The sequence below is a fragment of the Eleutherodactylus coqui genome, chromosome 1 (assembly GCF_035609145.1).
Source record: "Eleutherodactylus coqui strain aEleCoq1 chromosome 1, aEleCoq1.hap1, whole genome shotgun sequence".
Classification (NCBI taxonomy): domain Eukaryota; kingdom Metazoa; phylum Chordata; class Amphibia; order Anura; family Eleutherodactylidae; genus Eleutherodactylus; species Eleutherodactylus coqui.
The window spans coordinates 64,355,301-64,369,725 of NC_089837.1; the positions used below are offsets into that span (position 1 = coordinate 64,355,301).

At 44.7% G+C, this 14,425-nt stretch overlaps 1 protein-coding gene across 2 annotated transcripts in view; it reads left to right on the forward strand.

The window, feature by feature from the left end:
• The first annotated feature begins 8,890 nt into the window (after positions 1-8,890).
• Positions 8,891-14,425, forward strand: part of WDR35 (WD repeat domain 35) — a 53,506-nt gene continuing 47,971 nt past the window's right edge. For both annotated transcript variants that reach the window (XM_066596907.1, XM_066596915.1), the window contains exons 1-4: positions 8,891-9,019; positions 11,333-11,450; positions 13,331-13,402; positions 14,126-14,218. In XM_066596907.1, coding sequence (XP_066453004.1) covers positions 8,996-9,019; positions 11,333-11,450; positions 13,331-13,402; positions 14,126-14,218 — 307 coding nt within the window. In that variant the 5' untranslated portion in view covers positions 8,891-8,995. The remainder of the gene's footprint in view (positions 9,020-11,332; positions 11,451-13,330; positions 13,403-14,125; positions 14,219-14,425) is intronic.

Sequence of the window (14,425 nt, forward strand, 5' to 3'; positions counted from 1 at the left end):
AGCACCAAAACTTAGTTTATGAGGTATGAGGCCCTTAAGGGTGCATTCAGATGATCGTATATCGGCTGGGTTTTCACGCCCAGCCGATATACGGCGTCCCTCTCTGCAGGGGGAGGAAGCTGGAAGAGCCGGGAGCAGTGCACTGAGCTCCTGCCTCCTCTCCACCCCCTCCCCGCCCCTTGCCACTATTTGCAATGGGCGGAGGCGGAACGGGGGCAGAGCTATGCCCCAGAACTTAGCTCTGCCCCTCCCATTGCAAATAGTGGCAGGGGGTGGAGAGGAGGCGGGAGCTCAGAGCACTGCTCCCGTCTCTTCCAGCTTCCTCCCCCTGCAAAGAGGGACGCCGTATATCAGCTGGGCGTGAAAACCCAGCCGATATACGATCGTCTGAATGCGCCCTTAAGTTGTTAGAGACTATAATATGCCTTTTACTGACACCACTAATGGGCTTTAAACCTGCAGTGCACATACATCTTCTTAAGGCGGTGGCTTGGCTGACTACTGACAGCTGGGCTCCTGCTGTAACAGCCAGGAACGGAGAAACCTCAGAGCCTGGCTGTTAAACCCCTTACATGCCACAATCAATAACAACTGCAGCATGTATACAGATGACAGGGAAGGGGGCTCCTTCTGTCACTCAGCAATGCAATCACAAAGTACCAATGGGTTCCCATAGCAGATAGCCAGAAACCTGACGAAGGCCTCTGTGACTGCCATGTAACTCAGCCTAATAGGCCCTGCCTCCTGCAAAGTCTAGTAGGCTTAGTAGAATGCACTACATAAGTGTACTATTGTAGAGATCGGACAATCGCATCTTCATGTCCCCTTCAGTGACTAAAAAAATTCAAAGTTTAATTAAAATTTTTATAAAATCCAGTTAGAAAAAGTATTGATTTTCTCCACTAAAAAAAAGACCTAAGTATTACCATATTCATAACAACAGACAATAAAAATATTTCGCTATTATCTCGCTTGGTGAGCGTTGTGAAAATAATTTTAAAAAGTAATGTCAAAGTTGTCATTTTTATTTGCCTCCCAAAAACTGTAATAAAAAGCCAATCCAAAAATCATGTACTTCAAAATGGTACCAATAAGAACTACAACTCTTCCGTCAAAAAACAAGCCCTCACAGAGCTCTGTTACTGGGGAAATAAAAAAAGGTTATGGTTGTTAGAGTGTTTTTATTGTGCTAAAGTAGTAAAAAAAAAAATCAAAAATCTCTATAAACTTGGTATCACAGTAATTGTGCTCATCCAGATAAGAAAATTATCATGTAATTTTTACTGAATGGTGAACACTGTAAAAACAATAACCCAAAAGCAATGGTGGAATTTCTGCATATATCCATCTCAAACCCCTGACCCCTCCCCCCCCTTAAGAAAAAAAAATTGCTAAAAGTTCTATAACACATATGTATTACAAAATACAACTCGTCCCAAAAAGATAACAAAAACAAGCCCTCATACGGTTATGTCAACGAGTTATGTCTCTTGGAATGTCATGCTGAAAATCGCTTGGTCCTCAAGGCACAAAACATCTCCACAGGTTCGGGCATGAGTAGCTGATCAGTGGTGGTCTGACTGCTAGGATCTCCATCGATCCTAAGAATGTGGGTCTCAATTATCCTTAAAGCAAACCCTCCGCACCAGGAGAAGCAAAGATGGCCGCACCAGCTTCTCTATCTAATGCATCATTAGTATAAGATGCTACATCGGCTTTGATTGGCCAGTGCTGCCGACATTAACAGTGCTGACCAATCAGAGCAGTATATAGTGTCTTAGACTACCGATGCACGCTATGCATAGTGTGTATTATGTAGTCGGAGAAGCGGTTCGGCCATTGTTGCTTCGCCAGGACCGTAGGATCACTTTAAATATATCCCTTAGCCCTCAGAGGGTTAAAGCAATGGAACAGTAGTCACACGTGCACACTTACACACCATTCATTCAGTGGGAATGCTGGAGATAGCTGAGTACAAGTGCTTAGCTGTCTCCAGTTGTCCCATTGAAATGAATGAAGCAATAGTCCATTCATTCAGGGACATTCGAGACCCCTGTTCTCATTGGTGGGGGTCCCTATAACTGCAACCCCATTGATCAGATACTTCTCCCCTTCAAAGAGGCTTACCGGTTCATATAAAGGAAGCTTAATTAGTAAAAAAAAACAAAAAAACGAAAAGTTCTACAACTTTCTAATATACTTTTGTTTTAATTTCTCACCATTTTTAAGATATTTGGTTGATGTTTATATTTTCATTCAAGGAGCTTATGAAGGAAGAAGAAACTATAGGAGATAACTCAGTAGACTTTGTTGTGTTCTGTTTGTACTTTATGGCGAACGGAAGAAAAATCGTAGTGTGCTCTATTTTAGCGTTGATTCTGTGTGGACGGCCTCCATTCAAGTCAATGGATGCAAATGTTCCATTGCTCATACTCCATTAACATTGCGTATGAGTGTCGGAATCGCTCGCTACTTCATAGGAAAAAAGATGGAAAAGCCAGAATGCCGCCTGGAGAGGAGCGAGAGATCTTTTTTTCTGCAGAGATGATACAATGTGCATTGCGTACATCTGCGCATAAAAACGATTGTATCCGCGACCATTAGCAATTACTTTCCTTAATGTATCGCAGGGCTTCTGCTGCCGAAATTCTCATGCGGAATCGCACCCGTTCGTGTAAGCCCGGCCTAAAGCATGCTGCAAGTGTAAAGGAAAAATTGAAAATACATGCCTTTCAATGCCCGTATTTACCGCAGATCGCCCGCGTGGATACCGATCATGGAATCTGCCATTTAAATCCGGTCGTGTGGGATTGGTGTAGTGACCCAGAGTAGTGCCCATCCATCGTTTATAAGTGTGTCCGTTTTTAAGTACATTTGTTTGTCTTTGTCCCGTCAGTATGTTATGATTGGTAGTTTAGGTAGAAGGGGGAGGAGTTAGTTAGCGAGAAAGTAGAGTAGTGGGGTGTGTGTTGTCGGAGAAGGAGGTGCGCGCAGGAGAGAAGGACTGATGCTCCTGCCGTGGCTATGTCTCTGCTGCTAGAAAGCTTGCCTCCTCCGGGGCTGAAAGCGTAGGAGATGCTGCTTAAGAGTCGGTATGGGAATGCGTTGTACGTGCCCCCGCTGAACTGCATATGGAGGGGAAGCGGAGAAGTCTGTTACAGCTAAAGTGAAAGTGGTATGAGAGACCGTGTAACCCAAACAAGTGCCCTTCAGATAACAGCGACTGACGATGTGTGTGCTTGAGAGAAGAACCGTCTATTGTCAGTGTGTTCAGGAAAATAGAGTTCAGGAAAGCGTTCCAAAACTTGTAACTTCATGTTGATAAGTATCAGTAATACTTACCTGTATTGGAAAATCAAAGTTGGAACATGAGTAAAAGGAGACTGCGTGTCTCTGGTTTTGAAAAGCATTTTGTTTGTCTGTGAACTCATTTATTCATCGCGAGTAGTTTAAGACTCATCTAGGGACACTGGCGTCACGATTATAATCTGGGACTGAATTGCAGTTATCAAGTCTGCTAGAATCTTATCTCCCCTGCTAGTGGCTGGGCTGGGATACGCTTCAGCTTTTAAGGAAAGGAGACGGTAAAGCCACTGTGGACCGCCGCCATCTTGTATTTTGCTGCCTCCTCGGGTGAAGGCCTAGTTCTCGATCGCTGCACTGGCCTTAGATTCAGCGTTTCCATAATTTATCCTCTGAGCAGTCAGAGCTCTTTTTTTCCTAATACAGAGCTTTAAATCCCCTGTAAAGATTGGTGGTGCTTTTAACCCCTTAATAACATGGCCTATTTTGGCGTTGAGGATCAAGCGATTTTTGGTATTTTTCCATCTACATTTTTCAAAAGCCATAACTTTTTTATTTTTCCGTCGACGCGGCCGTATAAGGGCTTGTTTTTTGCGTGGCGATCTGTAGTTTTTACCGGTGCCACTTTTGGGTACATAGACTATATAGTAAAACTTTTATTATTATTTTTATGATAACTGGGAGAGAAAACGCATCAATTCTGCCATAGATTTTTTTTTTACAGTGTTAATCATGCAGCATAAATGACACAATACATTTTTTCTGCGGGCCGGTACGGTTACAACGATACCAAAATTCTTATATTTTTTTTAGGTTTTTACCCTTTTTTTGGAAATTTTTTTTTCTCTATAGCTGCATTTAAAGTCCTGTAACTTTTTTATTTTTCTATGTACGGAGCTCTATAAGGGCTTACTTTTTGCGAGAAGAGCAGTAGTTTTTATTGATACCATTTTGGGGAATGTATGGCTTTTTTGATCACTTTTATTGCATTTTTTTGGGAGGCAAAATGCTAAAAATGTGCATTTTGCCTCTGTTTTTTAGTGGTTTTTTTTACACTTTTTGCTGTACAACATAAGAAGCATGTTCAACTTTTTGTACACGTCGTTACGGATGCGTCAATACCAAATATGTGGGGTTTTAATTTTTTTTAACCTTTTTATGCTATTATTAGAAAAAGCACAAAAAAGGGTTTTTTTAACATTTTTTTTTACATTTTTCTTTTCTTTTTTTACACTATTTGAGTCCCTCTGAGGGACTTACATCACTGCACTTATGATCGCTGTGATAAGGCATGGCAGAGCTACTGCCCTGCCATGCCTTATCGCTTATACAGCGATCATAGGCATTGGCACTACAGGACGCCAGTGTCTGGTGTCCTGTTGCCATGGCGACAGGCCGGGCTCTCGCGATAACATAGCGAGAGCCGGCTGGAGACACAGAGGGAGCGTGCTCCCTCTGTGAACTCTTTCCCTGCCGCGATCTACTTAGATCGCGGCAGAGAAGGGGTTAACAGCGGGGGGGGGGGGGGTAGGCGGCTGTGACTGACAGCCGGCTCCCGCTGCGGGATAGTGCGAGGTCAGTCATGATCTTGCGCTATCCCGATGACTTAAGGGTATGTCATTTTGCGTGAAGTACCAGCCTGCTATGACGTACCCTTACGTCATGGGGCGGGAAGAGGTTAAATGAAACGAAAATCGCTCCGTCTAAAAGTGCGCAAATGATAACTGTTCGCTTTTTGGTTGTTCATTTTATGCGGGCCTAAAAACCATCGTTGGCTCCTTCACTTGTTGTTCAGTTTAAACAGCGCTCATTCAGTTCCTCTCATTCACACGAGTCCTTGTATAAACTGTGGTGGAGTGAGGTGTGGCAAAACGATTAAAATTATTATTAGCTATATAATTAATCTCTGTAATTAGACCTCGAAGTATAAAGTACACACATTTGTATGTCAATATAAAACCTCACACAATAGTGAAGCCGTTTCAGCATTCGGTTTTGAGGAAACCTAAAGGGGTCCAAATAAGAAAAATGGCAGCAGAAAATGTAATAAAAAAAAAAGAAAACATTACTGTGGAGAGGTGATAAAAGTCTATTGTAGTACGACCACTTTTATTTAAAAAAAAGTTAAAAAATATTAAAAGTTTAAAAAAACTTTTAACATTTTCCATATAAAAACAATCATAATTGGTATTGCTGTGTCCCTAAAAGTCTGAACTTTTAAAATAAATCATTATTTATCCCCAGTAGGTAAATGTCATAAGAAAAGGAAATATGTAGCGCCAGAATTATTATTTTTTTTGGTCTCCCTATGTCCTGAACAAGAATGATATAAAATGTGCTTCAAAAAGTCATATGTACCCCAAAATGGTACCAATAAAAACTACAAGTCACCCCACAAAAAACAAGCCTTCTTATAGCCCAATCAATGGGTACAAAAAAAAATTATTTGTCTCAGAAAGCAATTTTTTTTAAAGGTCTTTTAGGGGTCATGTCCACGGGCGTATCAGTAAAATGCAGCGAGTGTACTGGCATGAATGCTCATGTCACGCACAGATCATGCGCAGTGTTTTAGTAGCCCAGAGTTAGGGCCCTCATGTCACTTGTTTGTTTGCCCCGTGCGAATCACTTGTGTGTCTGTCTACAGGTCTCATGACTGTGTTACCAAATTTAACTGTGTCACCCTAAACTTGTTCTGTGTTGCGTCTGGGATGTTTGGTAAAAGTGGGTGTGGCAGAAGGGGCACAGAGTCTTAAATAGAAGAGAGAGTCAGAGGGGTAAGACGTGTGGAGTGGGCTTAGGCTCTGACGAACCAGTCCAGGTTAAAGGGGTTGTCCCGCGCCGAAACGGGTTTTTTTTTTTTTCAACAGCCCCCCCGTTCGGCGCGAGACAAACCCGATGCAGGGACTTAAAAAAAAAAACGCACAGCACTTACCTTAATCCCCGCGCTCCGGTGACTTCTTACTTACCGGTTGAAGATGGCCGCCGGGATCTTCTCCCTCGGTGGACCGCAGGGCTTCTGTGCGGTCCATTGCCGATTCCAGCCTCCTGATTGGCTGGAATCGGCACGTGACGGGGCGGAGCTACACGGAGCTGATCTCCGGCACGAGCGGCCCCATTGAGAAAAGAAGAAGACCGGGACTGCGCAAGCGCGTCTAATCCGGCGATTAGACGCTGAAAATTAGACGGCTCCATGGAGACGAGGACGCTAGCAACGGAACAGGTAAGTGAAAAACTTCTGATAACTTCTGTATGGCTCATAATTAATGCACAATGTATATTACAAAGTGCATTAATATGGCCATACAGAAGTGTATAGACCCACTTGCTTTCGCGGGACAACCCCTTTAAGCTCTCTTCATTCTCGCTTACCTGTGGCAGGTGACCCCCTCAGAGGGCTCAGGATGAGGGAGAGAGATAGCAGCGCAAAGAGTTGCAGCAGCAAAAAGGACGTTACCGGAGGTCGGGAGGTGAAGAGTAGTGTCAGAAGCAGGTCCGGGGGAAAGTCGTGTGCTGACAGCAACAGCAGGAATAGCAACGGAGCCTTTTTTAACCCTGTGTCTGGAAATCGGAGTCAGGGCCGGCCCACAGAAGCTGAACCACACAAGAGAGAGACTTCTCAATCTGGAGTGTAACTGCCCCTTGCATACAAAAGAAGTCAGGGGGATTTCAGGCAGTCCTGCTTCAGACATACCATCCCTCCTTGAATAACCATCCGGAGTAACCCCCAGATAACTGGGACTGGTGGGTGTACGGCACTCAGGAGGAAGAAAGTAGAAACGGGCAGAAGTTGTCATGAATTAACTAGAAATCTGTTGATATATGTGTGCTTTGAAAATTGTGAAAAGTGTGAACTGTTACTAGATGTTTGTTCCAAGAATTGAGTAAACTGTGTACCTTCGGTTTATTTTATACAAGCTGGTCTGGACTGTTTATTTCAATGTCACAAGAACACTCTACTGAAAAAGGTACTGGCGTCACGTGGACATTCGAATCCCTGTTAGAACTTATACCACTTTGCGCAGCCGGGCCAGGCCGGGTCTGTCTTGGGACAGCAGTACCACAGTTGACAACCCACTTATCCTCCGCTGTCTCTACATAGAGGTCTGCGCTCGGCTGCCACACAATTTGACTCTGTCTTCTTTCTTTTAAATTCCCCACTCTGTTTTATAACGAGGCTTGCGTATGTATAACCGCTATACGCAATGCATTGTGTATGGCCAGTGTTCCATACGCTGACCATTCAAAAGTAAGTAGAGCGTGCTGCGATCTATTTCTCTTGCGTATGTACAAGCAGTATCTACGCGCTCAGGTGCATAGATCAATGAAAGTCCATTGACTTTCATTGAATCCATTCACCGAGTATTATGCGGCCGTGCGTCACATGTGTAATACATGGTGAAAAAACGCCCGTGGACTTGAGGCCTTATTGTACAAATTTAGTATTGCCATGTTTGCACTGACCAGCAAAGTAAGGTTAAAGGGGTGTGCAGTTACTGGTGAACATCCCTTCAATAGAGCCTACTGATCAGTACTTACTCCTCTGCCGCTAGGCTCCAGTGCTGCAGCCCCGCCATGGACCCGGTGTCTGTTGTGACAGTTGACATCACCAGAAGTCAAGTGACTGCTGCAGCATCACCTTCTCATACTCCTGGCATCATGGCACCCAGAATGTGAGCGCTGATAACCTCAAAATGAACGGTAACGCTGCAGTGGTCACCAGACCATGGGACCATGGCGGGGCTGCAGCGCTGGATCCCGATGGAGGAGTAAATACTGCGCAGTTTGTTATTTCCCCGCAGTGAGCGCTATTGAAGAGATGCTGTCCGATAAAGGGCCCACGGCTTTAGGCCCAATGTCCACGGCACGCACAGAATCCACCTGTGCTCGGGACCATGGGACATTTTATTACCTCTCCGGATCCAGCGCAGGTCTCCTCCGTCGCGGCCGGATCTTCTTTCTCATGCGCAGTCCTTTTTTTAAACCTCCTGCTTTCCCGTGGAATCCGCGGCACATCTGCAATGTCAGCTGCAGATGTTCTGCGGATCGGACGGCTTCCATTGACTTTGTTCATGCAGAAATCTGCAGAAAATGGCGACCTGCACGCCGGGAAAAAAAATGACATCCGCAGGTATTTAATTACCTGCGGCTGCCCAATGAATGTCTATGGGGCATATTGAACTGCGGATCATCCGCACCTCACATACACATTTTTAATAGTTTTTCAATACATTATTTGGTACAATGAATACTGCTACAAAAAATACAGTTTTTCCCTTAAAAAAAGCCCCTATACAGCTATATTGACTGAAAAATTAGAGCTGTTGAAAAGTGGGGGATGAGAAAAGGAAAAGTAAAATTTGAGATATTAAAGGGTTAATTGGGACATGTTTTGGTTAACCACTATTTGGGGTTCTTTGACCACAGGCATAGACCCGAACGAGACAGTTATGTATGGTCTGTGGTCTTCATAAGCATGGCCGCTCTATTCCTGTACACTGCGATACAGGAGACAGGTTAATCCTACAGTTTGGCCTCTAGTGTCCGAGTCGGAGGCAGAGGAGAAGCCCCGCCCCACAACAGGAAGTGACGTCAGCACTGATGGCCGGGTGGTTTGGTTGCTTAGAAACGGGAGAACTCGGCATCCTAGTGACATTACCACTAATACTGGCTTCTCCATAGTGACCCGGGGGACATGTTTATATATCTCAGTAAGAAGGTGAGTGGCCCCTCTGCCTCTTGTCACCTTGTCTATGTCAGCGGGGCTCTGTATTGGGAGGTTACACACAGACTTGCTGGGAGTTGTAGTCCTACAAGCCTAAAGACTATACCAGGACAGTGATATCACTTCTCCTCCCTTCGTAGCCAGTTGTTTATCTCTATGTCGCTCTGATCCCCGCTATATATGATGATGCGCCCTCCATTGTGGGTCAGCGAGCCCACGTTGTCTGGACGGGCGCCATTAAAGTCGCCAATACGGTCCGTTTGCGACAGTTTTTGTTTGTCAGACGACGTTTCTGTTACAAAAAAAAATAAAGGCAAATATTAAAAAGTCATAAAAATACAATAATATAATATTCCGTGTATAGATGATATGATGGCGAACACCGTGCGCATATTTAGCATCGCAGCCATAACTATCCGTAGAATAAGCGCAGCGACGCACGAGGACTGACGAACGGTGTAAACAAAATGTAAAAACAGGGTGAAATCGTCTTTATTCTGCGTTTCCGAATCCTATAAATTAAAGGGGGTGTCCGTGTTCTTTAACCCCTTCCCGTCGCAGTCATTTTTGTTTTTAGGCATTTTCGTCTACGCAAAAAATCATAACTTTTTATTTTTCCGGCGACGTGGCTGCGAGGCAACTTTTTTGTGGGCCAAGTTGCATTTCTTTCTAGCAGGACCATTGTAGATATCGGAAAACTTAAAAACATTTTCTAAGTACGGCAGAATGGAGCCCCTCCCTCCCCGCCATTATGCCGGTGCAGTAAAATAAAGTTATCTTTATTCTGTGACTCAGTACAGTTATGGCGCGGACATTCATAGAGTGTTTTGGCTCGTTTTTTGAGGGCTAACCTGTAGGTTTTATAGATCCCATTTTCGGGTACAAACGGTAGGACTTTTTAATCGTTTTTTTCCCCTGGGAAATGGAGAGACCAAAAAAGCGCAATTCTGACTTGTGTATAGATTTTTTGTCTGATGGTGTCCGCCCTGTGGAAGTAATAATATAGTTTAAGAATTTGCGGTTTTACAGATGCAGCAATCAAACTTATAAAGTATATATATTTCTTAATGGGATGACTGGAAAAATGTTTGTTTTTTATTTTTAACAATAATTTAAAAAAACTTTCATGTAACTTTTTTTTTCACGTTTTTCTTTATAGGTCGCTATAAAGGTTGTTTGGTCGCTCGTACATAGGCTGTATTCTGATCTTTTTGGCAGCCTGTTAACGACGGTGTTTGAATTGCGGAATCCACGATCATCTCCCGCATGGACAATCCGCGGCATTCTGTATCAATTCAAACCGATAGAGCATTCGCATACGATTTTCCGCTCGCGGTACAAAAGTTGCAGCATGTTCTATTTTTGAATGGATTCCACACGGACGGCTTAGATTAAATGAATGGAAGAGGTCCAACCCGCAGCCCTTCTGCAATTGACCGTGCAGAAAGGTCATAGAAAAGCGTTTAAAAAAAAAAAAAAGCTGTACTGCGCATGTCCGACGGCGGGCCGTGCGGACCGTCCGCAGTACAGAAGACGCAATGACACGTACGTGGGGTCACTGGCCGGGCACAAGGTCGCATTCAGGTGCGGGATCCGAAATCCGACCCGGTCGTGTTGATAAGGCTCCTGGCCACCGTGACACCAGGATGGCTCCCTACAATCTCATTGAGGGGGGAACATTCTGGACCCCCAAATGCCAGCCATGGCAATGTAATGGTTAACAGCTGCTATCGGCCTTCTCTCCTGCTGTGCGTGGGTGTCACCTGTCAAAAATGGCTGACACTCGCCATGTATGTAGCGGGCTCCATACGTGGATACCCAACGTGAGTTTAGTTGCCTCTCCCAGCTCCCTGCTGCCGCTCAATGTCTACCCTGTGCTGTAATGCTTACAGGCTGCTGCAGCGACTCAGCGACTATCAGCTGGTTTCCCATTTTTCGCCATGGAGACCCGTTCAGCTACAATTTCAATAACAATTGCTTTAATTTCGGGCGTGTTCAAATGGTGGAATATAAGGTGTCTTTTTCTGCGTGGACTCTGCTGAGCTGTGGATTTCTGCTGTGGCTTATGTAAAGGCATGGTCTCAGATCAGTATGTGGATTTAGCTCAATGGCCAAATCCTCGTGCAGAGTCCCCAACGCAGATACAGTGCGGAATCCGCGTCAGGAAGTGACATGTCAATACTTGTTGTTTTTTTTCTGTATGCACATTTGAAATCTACTTGCAGAAAAATACACACTGTATAGCCTACAGCGCAGATCACCACTGACCGTAATGAGACGCCAATTTGCATTTCTCTTTCCCCCTAGATCGCCATCCCCAACAACATCCGACTAAAATGCATATCATGGAACAAGGACCAGGGCTTCATCGCCTGCGGAGGAGAGTCGGGGCTGCTCAAAGTCCTGAAGCTGGAGATGCAAACAGGTACATGAATGGATGGTTCACGTATATGTTGGGCACCTTCCTCTCTAGCACAGATCGGGCGCAAAAGTTTGGACAAAATAGCATGCTGCGCTGATTTATGCACTAAAGTGCTGGTCAGAAGCCGAATTGGAGCCCTTAATAGTCAGTGGGGTCTGTTCTGCACCATTTGCACGTGCCAGATATGGTAGTTCAAGTAAAGGGACCTTCTGGTTTCAGGACAAAATTCTGTCCCAGGACAGGAGGGGCTACAGTATGTTACCTGAGTTTGCTATTCTCTGCCACCCCTCTGATCTGCCGGTTTCTTACCCTGTTTTCAGCCTTCCAAGATGGCTTCAGCAATTTTTTTTCTACCTAATGCACAATGTGCACTGCTCTCTGATTGGCCAGCACTGATCACATGAGCAACTCTGGCCAATCAGAGAACATATATAGTGCATAGGTAGTCTACCAATACACTGTGGGGATTAGGTAATTTAAAAGATTGCGTTGGCCATCTTCGATTACTGAAAACGAGTCTTGGAACTGATGGATGGGAGGGATGACACAGAGGAATAACTGCAGGCAATATACACCCCCCTCTGGTCTGGGACGGAATTGTTACCTGAAACCAGAGGGTCACTTTAATTCAATGCCATTCACAGACATCATATTTAAAGAGACTTTCCCACTAAAGACATTTATTACCTATCCACAGAACAGGTGATAAATGTGTGATTGCTGGCGGTCCGACTGATAAAAGCATCCCTAGAACGCCATAGGCGAATGGAGCGGTGGTTCGCATGCATAACCACAGCTCCATTTACCTACATGGGGCCGAGTGAGATAGCTAAACCCATTAATCTTCCTCAGTTCCACAGACGTGAATGGGACAGTGGACACACGCACACCGCCTCTTCATTCACATGGGGTATTCGGGGTGTGACATTCTTGTGACCACCATTGGTACCAGCAGTCGGACTCCCACTGGTCAGATATTAATCACCTTTCCTGTGGGCCGGTGGTGTTTTTAGTGGAAAAAGACCTTTAAAATAAATCCGCCACATCCTCTCTCCCTTTTTAATCAACGTATTGAAAGCATGATACAGGTGGGCATCTGATTTCAGTTCCAGGCCCTTTGGCCCCATTGTTAGGTAATCCTCAGCTCCCAACTATGCTAGTTGGCTCTCCTTGCTGGACTGGATACCCCATTCCCACAAGTTACAGATGTGCTGACAGATGCAGGGTTGAGATCACTTCATGAGATTTTGGGCAATTCAGGCATGGGTCCAATTTTTTCAAATCAAAAGTTATATTAACTCCTTGGGGCCTGTCTTCTGCTCAGCTCACTTCTGTGATCTCATTGGTCTACAACACGCTACTTGCGGAGGGAATACGGGGCGATGGTCTGGGAATGCAGTGGGCTTGGCTCTCAAGTCCGCTTCATACCCAACCACTGTAACGTACATGTATGTCACACAGAGGTAGGGGTTAATGATTATGGATACTTGCGATCGGTTTCTACTGCGTTGTACCATTTGATGAGGCTCCGCAGCGGACTTCACCCCTTCAGTTGATTATGGTGTGATTAATGGTAATATTTGCCATAGGAAGCCTCAGCGTCACATAATGGGCACAGCGGAGATCCCAGTGCCCGTTCTTCATCATTCTTCTAGGGGTAACTCTGGGTCAGTTCATCCCCTGCAGTAATTCACATCAGATCTTCTGTTCTCTCTGTCACATGGTTTCCTTAGTAATACCGTTACTGTTTATTTCCATATTTTTCAGCTGTTTCTAGTTGATCTGTTTTTATCTGATCTGTCTATAGAGAAAAGATGAATAATTTCGTCCCTCTCCTTGTTTTGAGACCTTTTATCTAAAAGTTGTCTGTTTTCTCTTTGCAGATGACGCCAAGCTGAAAGGGCTCGCCGCACCCAGCAACCTCTCCATGAATCAGACCCTCGAGGGGCACAGCGGTGAGGCTCCTGTCAGTTACCGGTCATCGGATAGAATGTCGTTTTGGAATTTAATAGATTACATTTATTTTTCGAAATTTTGTTTTTGTAGCTTCTGAAGGGGCCGTCCAGCTTGTTGAGTCATTATTAGCTGTTATTGCAGGTCACCTATGGATGTCTTAAAGGGGTTGTATCAGAATTGACTTATAGCACCTAGATACCGTGTTTCCCTGAAAATAAGATCGTCTTATATTAATTTTTGCGCCAAAAGAGGCGCACTAGGTCTTATTTTCAGGGGAGGTATTATACTTACCTAGCAGGCTCGGTTAAGGTCCCTTCCGCTCCCCCATCCCCTCATTACAGGTTCCCCTTAAGGCTATGTTCACATGGGCAGAAGAGGCTTATTCCTTCACAATAACCACAGATTTGCACGTGGATTTATCCATTTTTAATGGGCAAGTCTATGTGTGGGTTTGTCAATGCTGGGATCTCGGTTTGAAGCACTAGTCAGCCCTACCCCTGGTTAGGTAACCACATGACAGGGTTGCGTATGATCGAAAGGACAGGGATAGTATACCTTGGAAAAGGGCTGCAAGAGATTAGTGGGCTCATCTTGTGGGAGGCAGCCACATATGGGTCTTATAAGAACATGGCGGTTACTTAATGCAAGAAGCGGATGGGATGCAGGAACACTAGCTTGTATATGGTTATAAAGAGGGTATTAATCCCAGGCTTCTTCTCCAGGATCTGTGCAGGTGGTGACCTGGAACGAACATTTTCAGAAGCTGACCACAAGTGATCAGAATGGACTTATCATCGTCTGGATGCTGTACAAGGGTAATCCGAAAACTCGCCTCTCAATATGTTACGGCTCATTTACTGCGCTGCAGATTATACATACAGGACTGTGCAGAAATGCTGCCATATAAGAATGCTTTTAGAAATAGAAGTGTTAGTAGTTTTCGTCAGTTATCAAAATGCAAAGTGATTGAACAGGAGAGACATGTAAATCGCGTCAGGTTTTGGTGTGACCGCTCCTTGTCT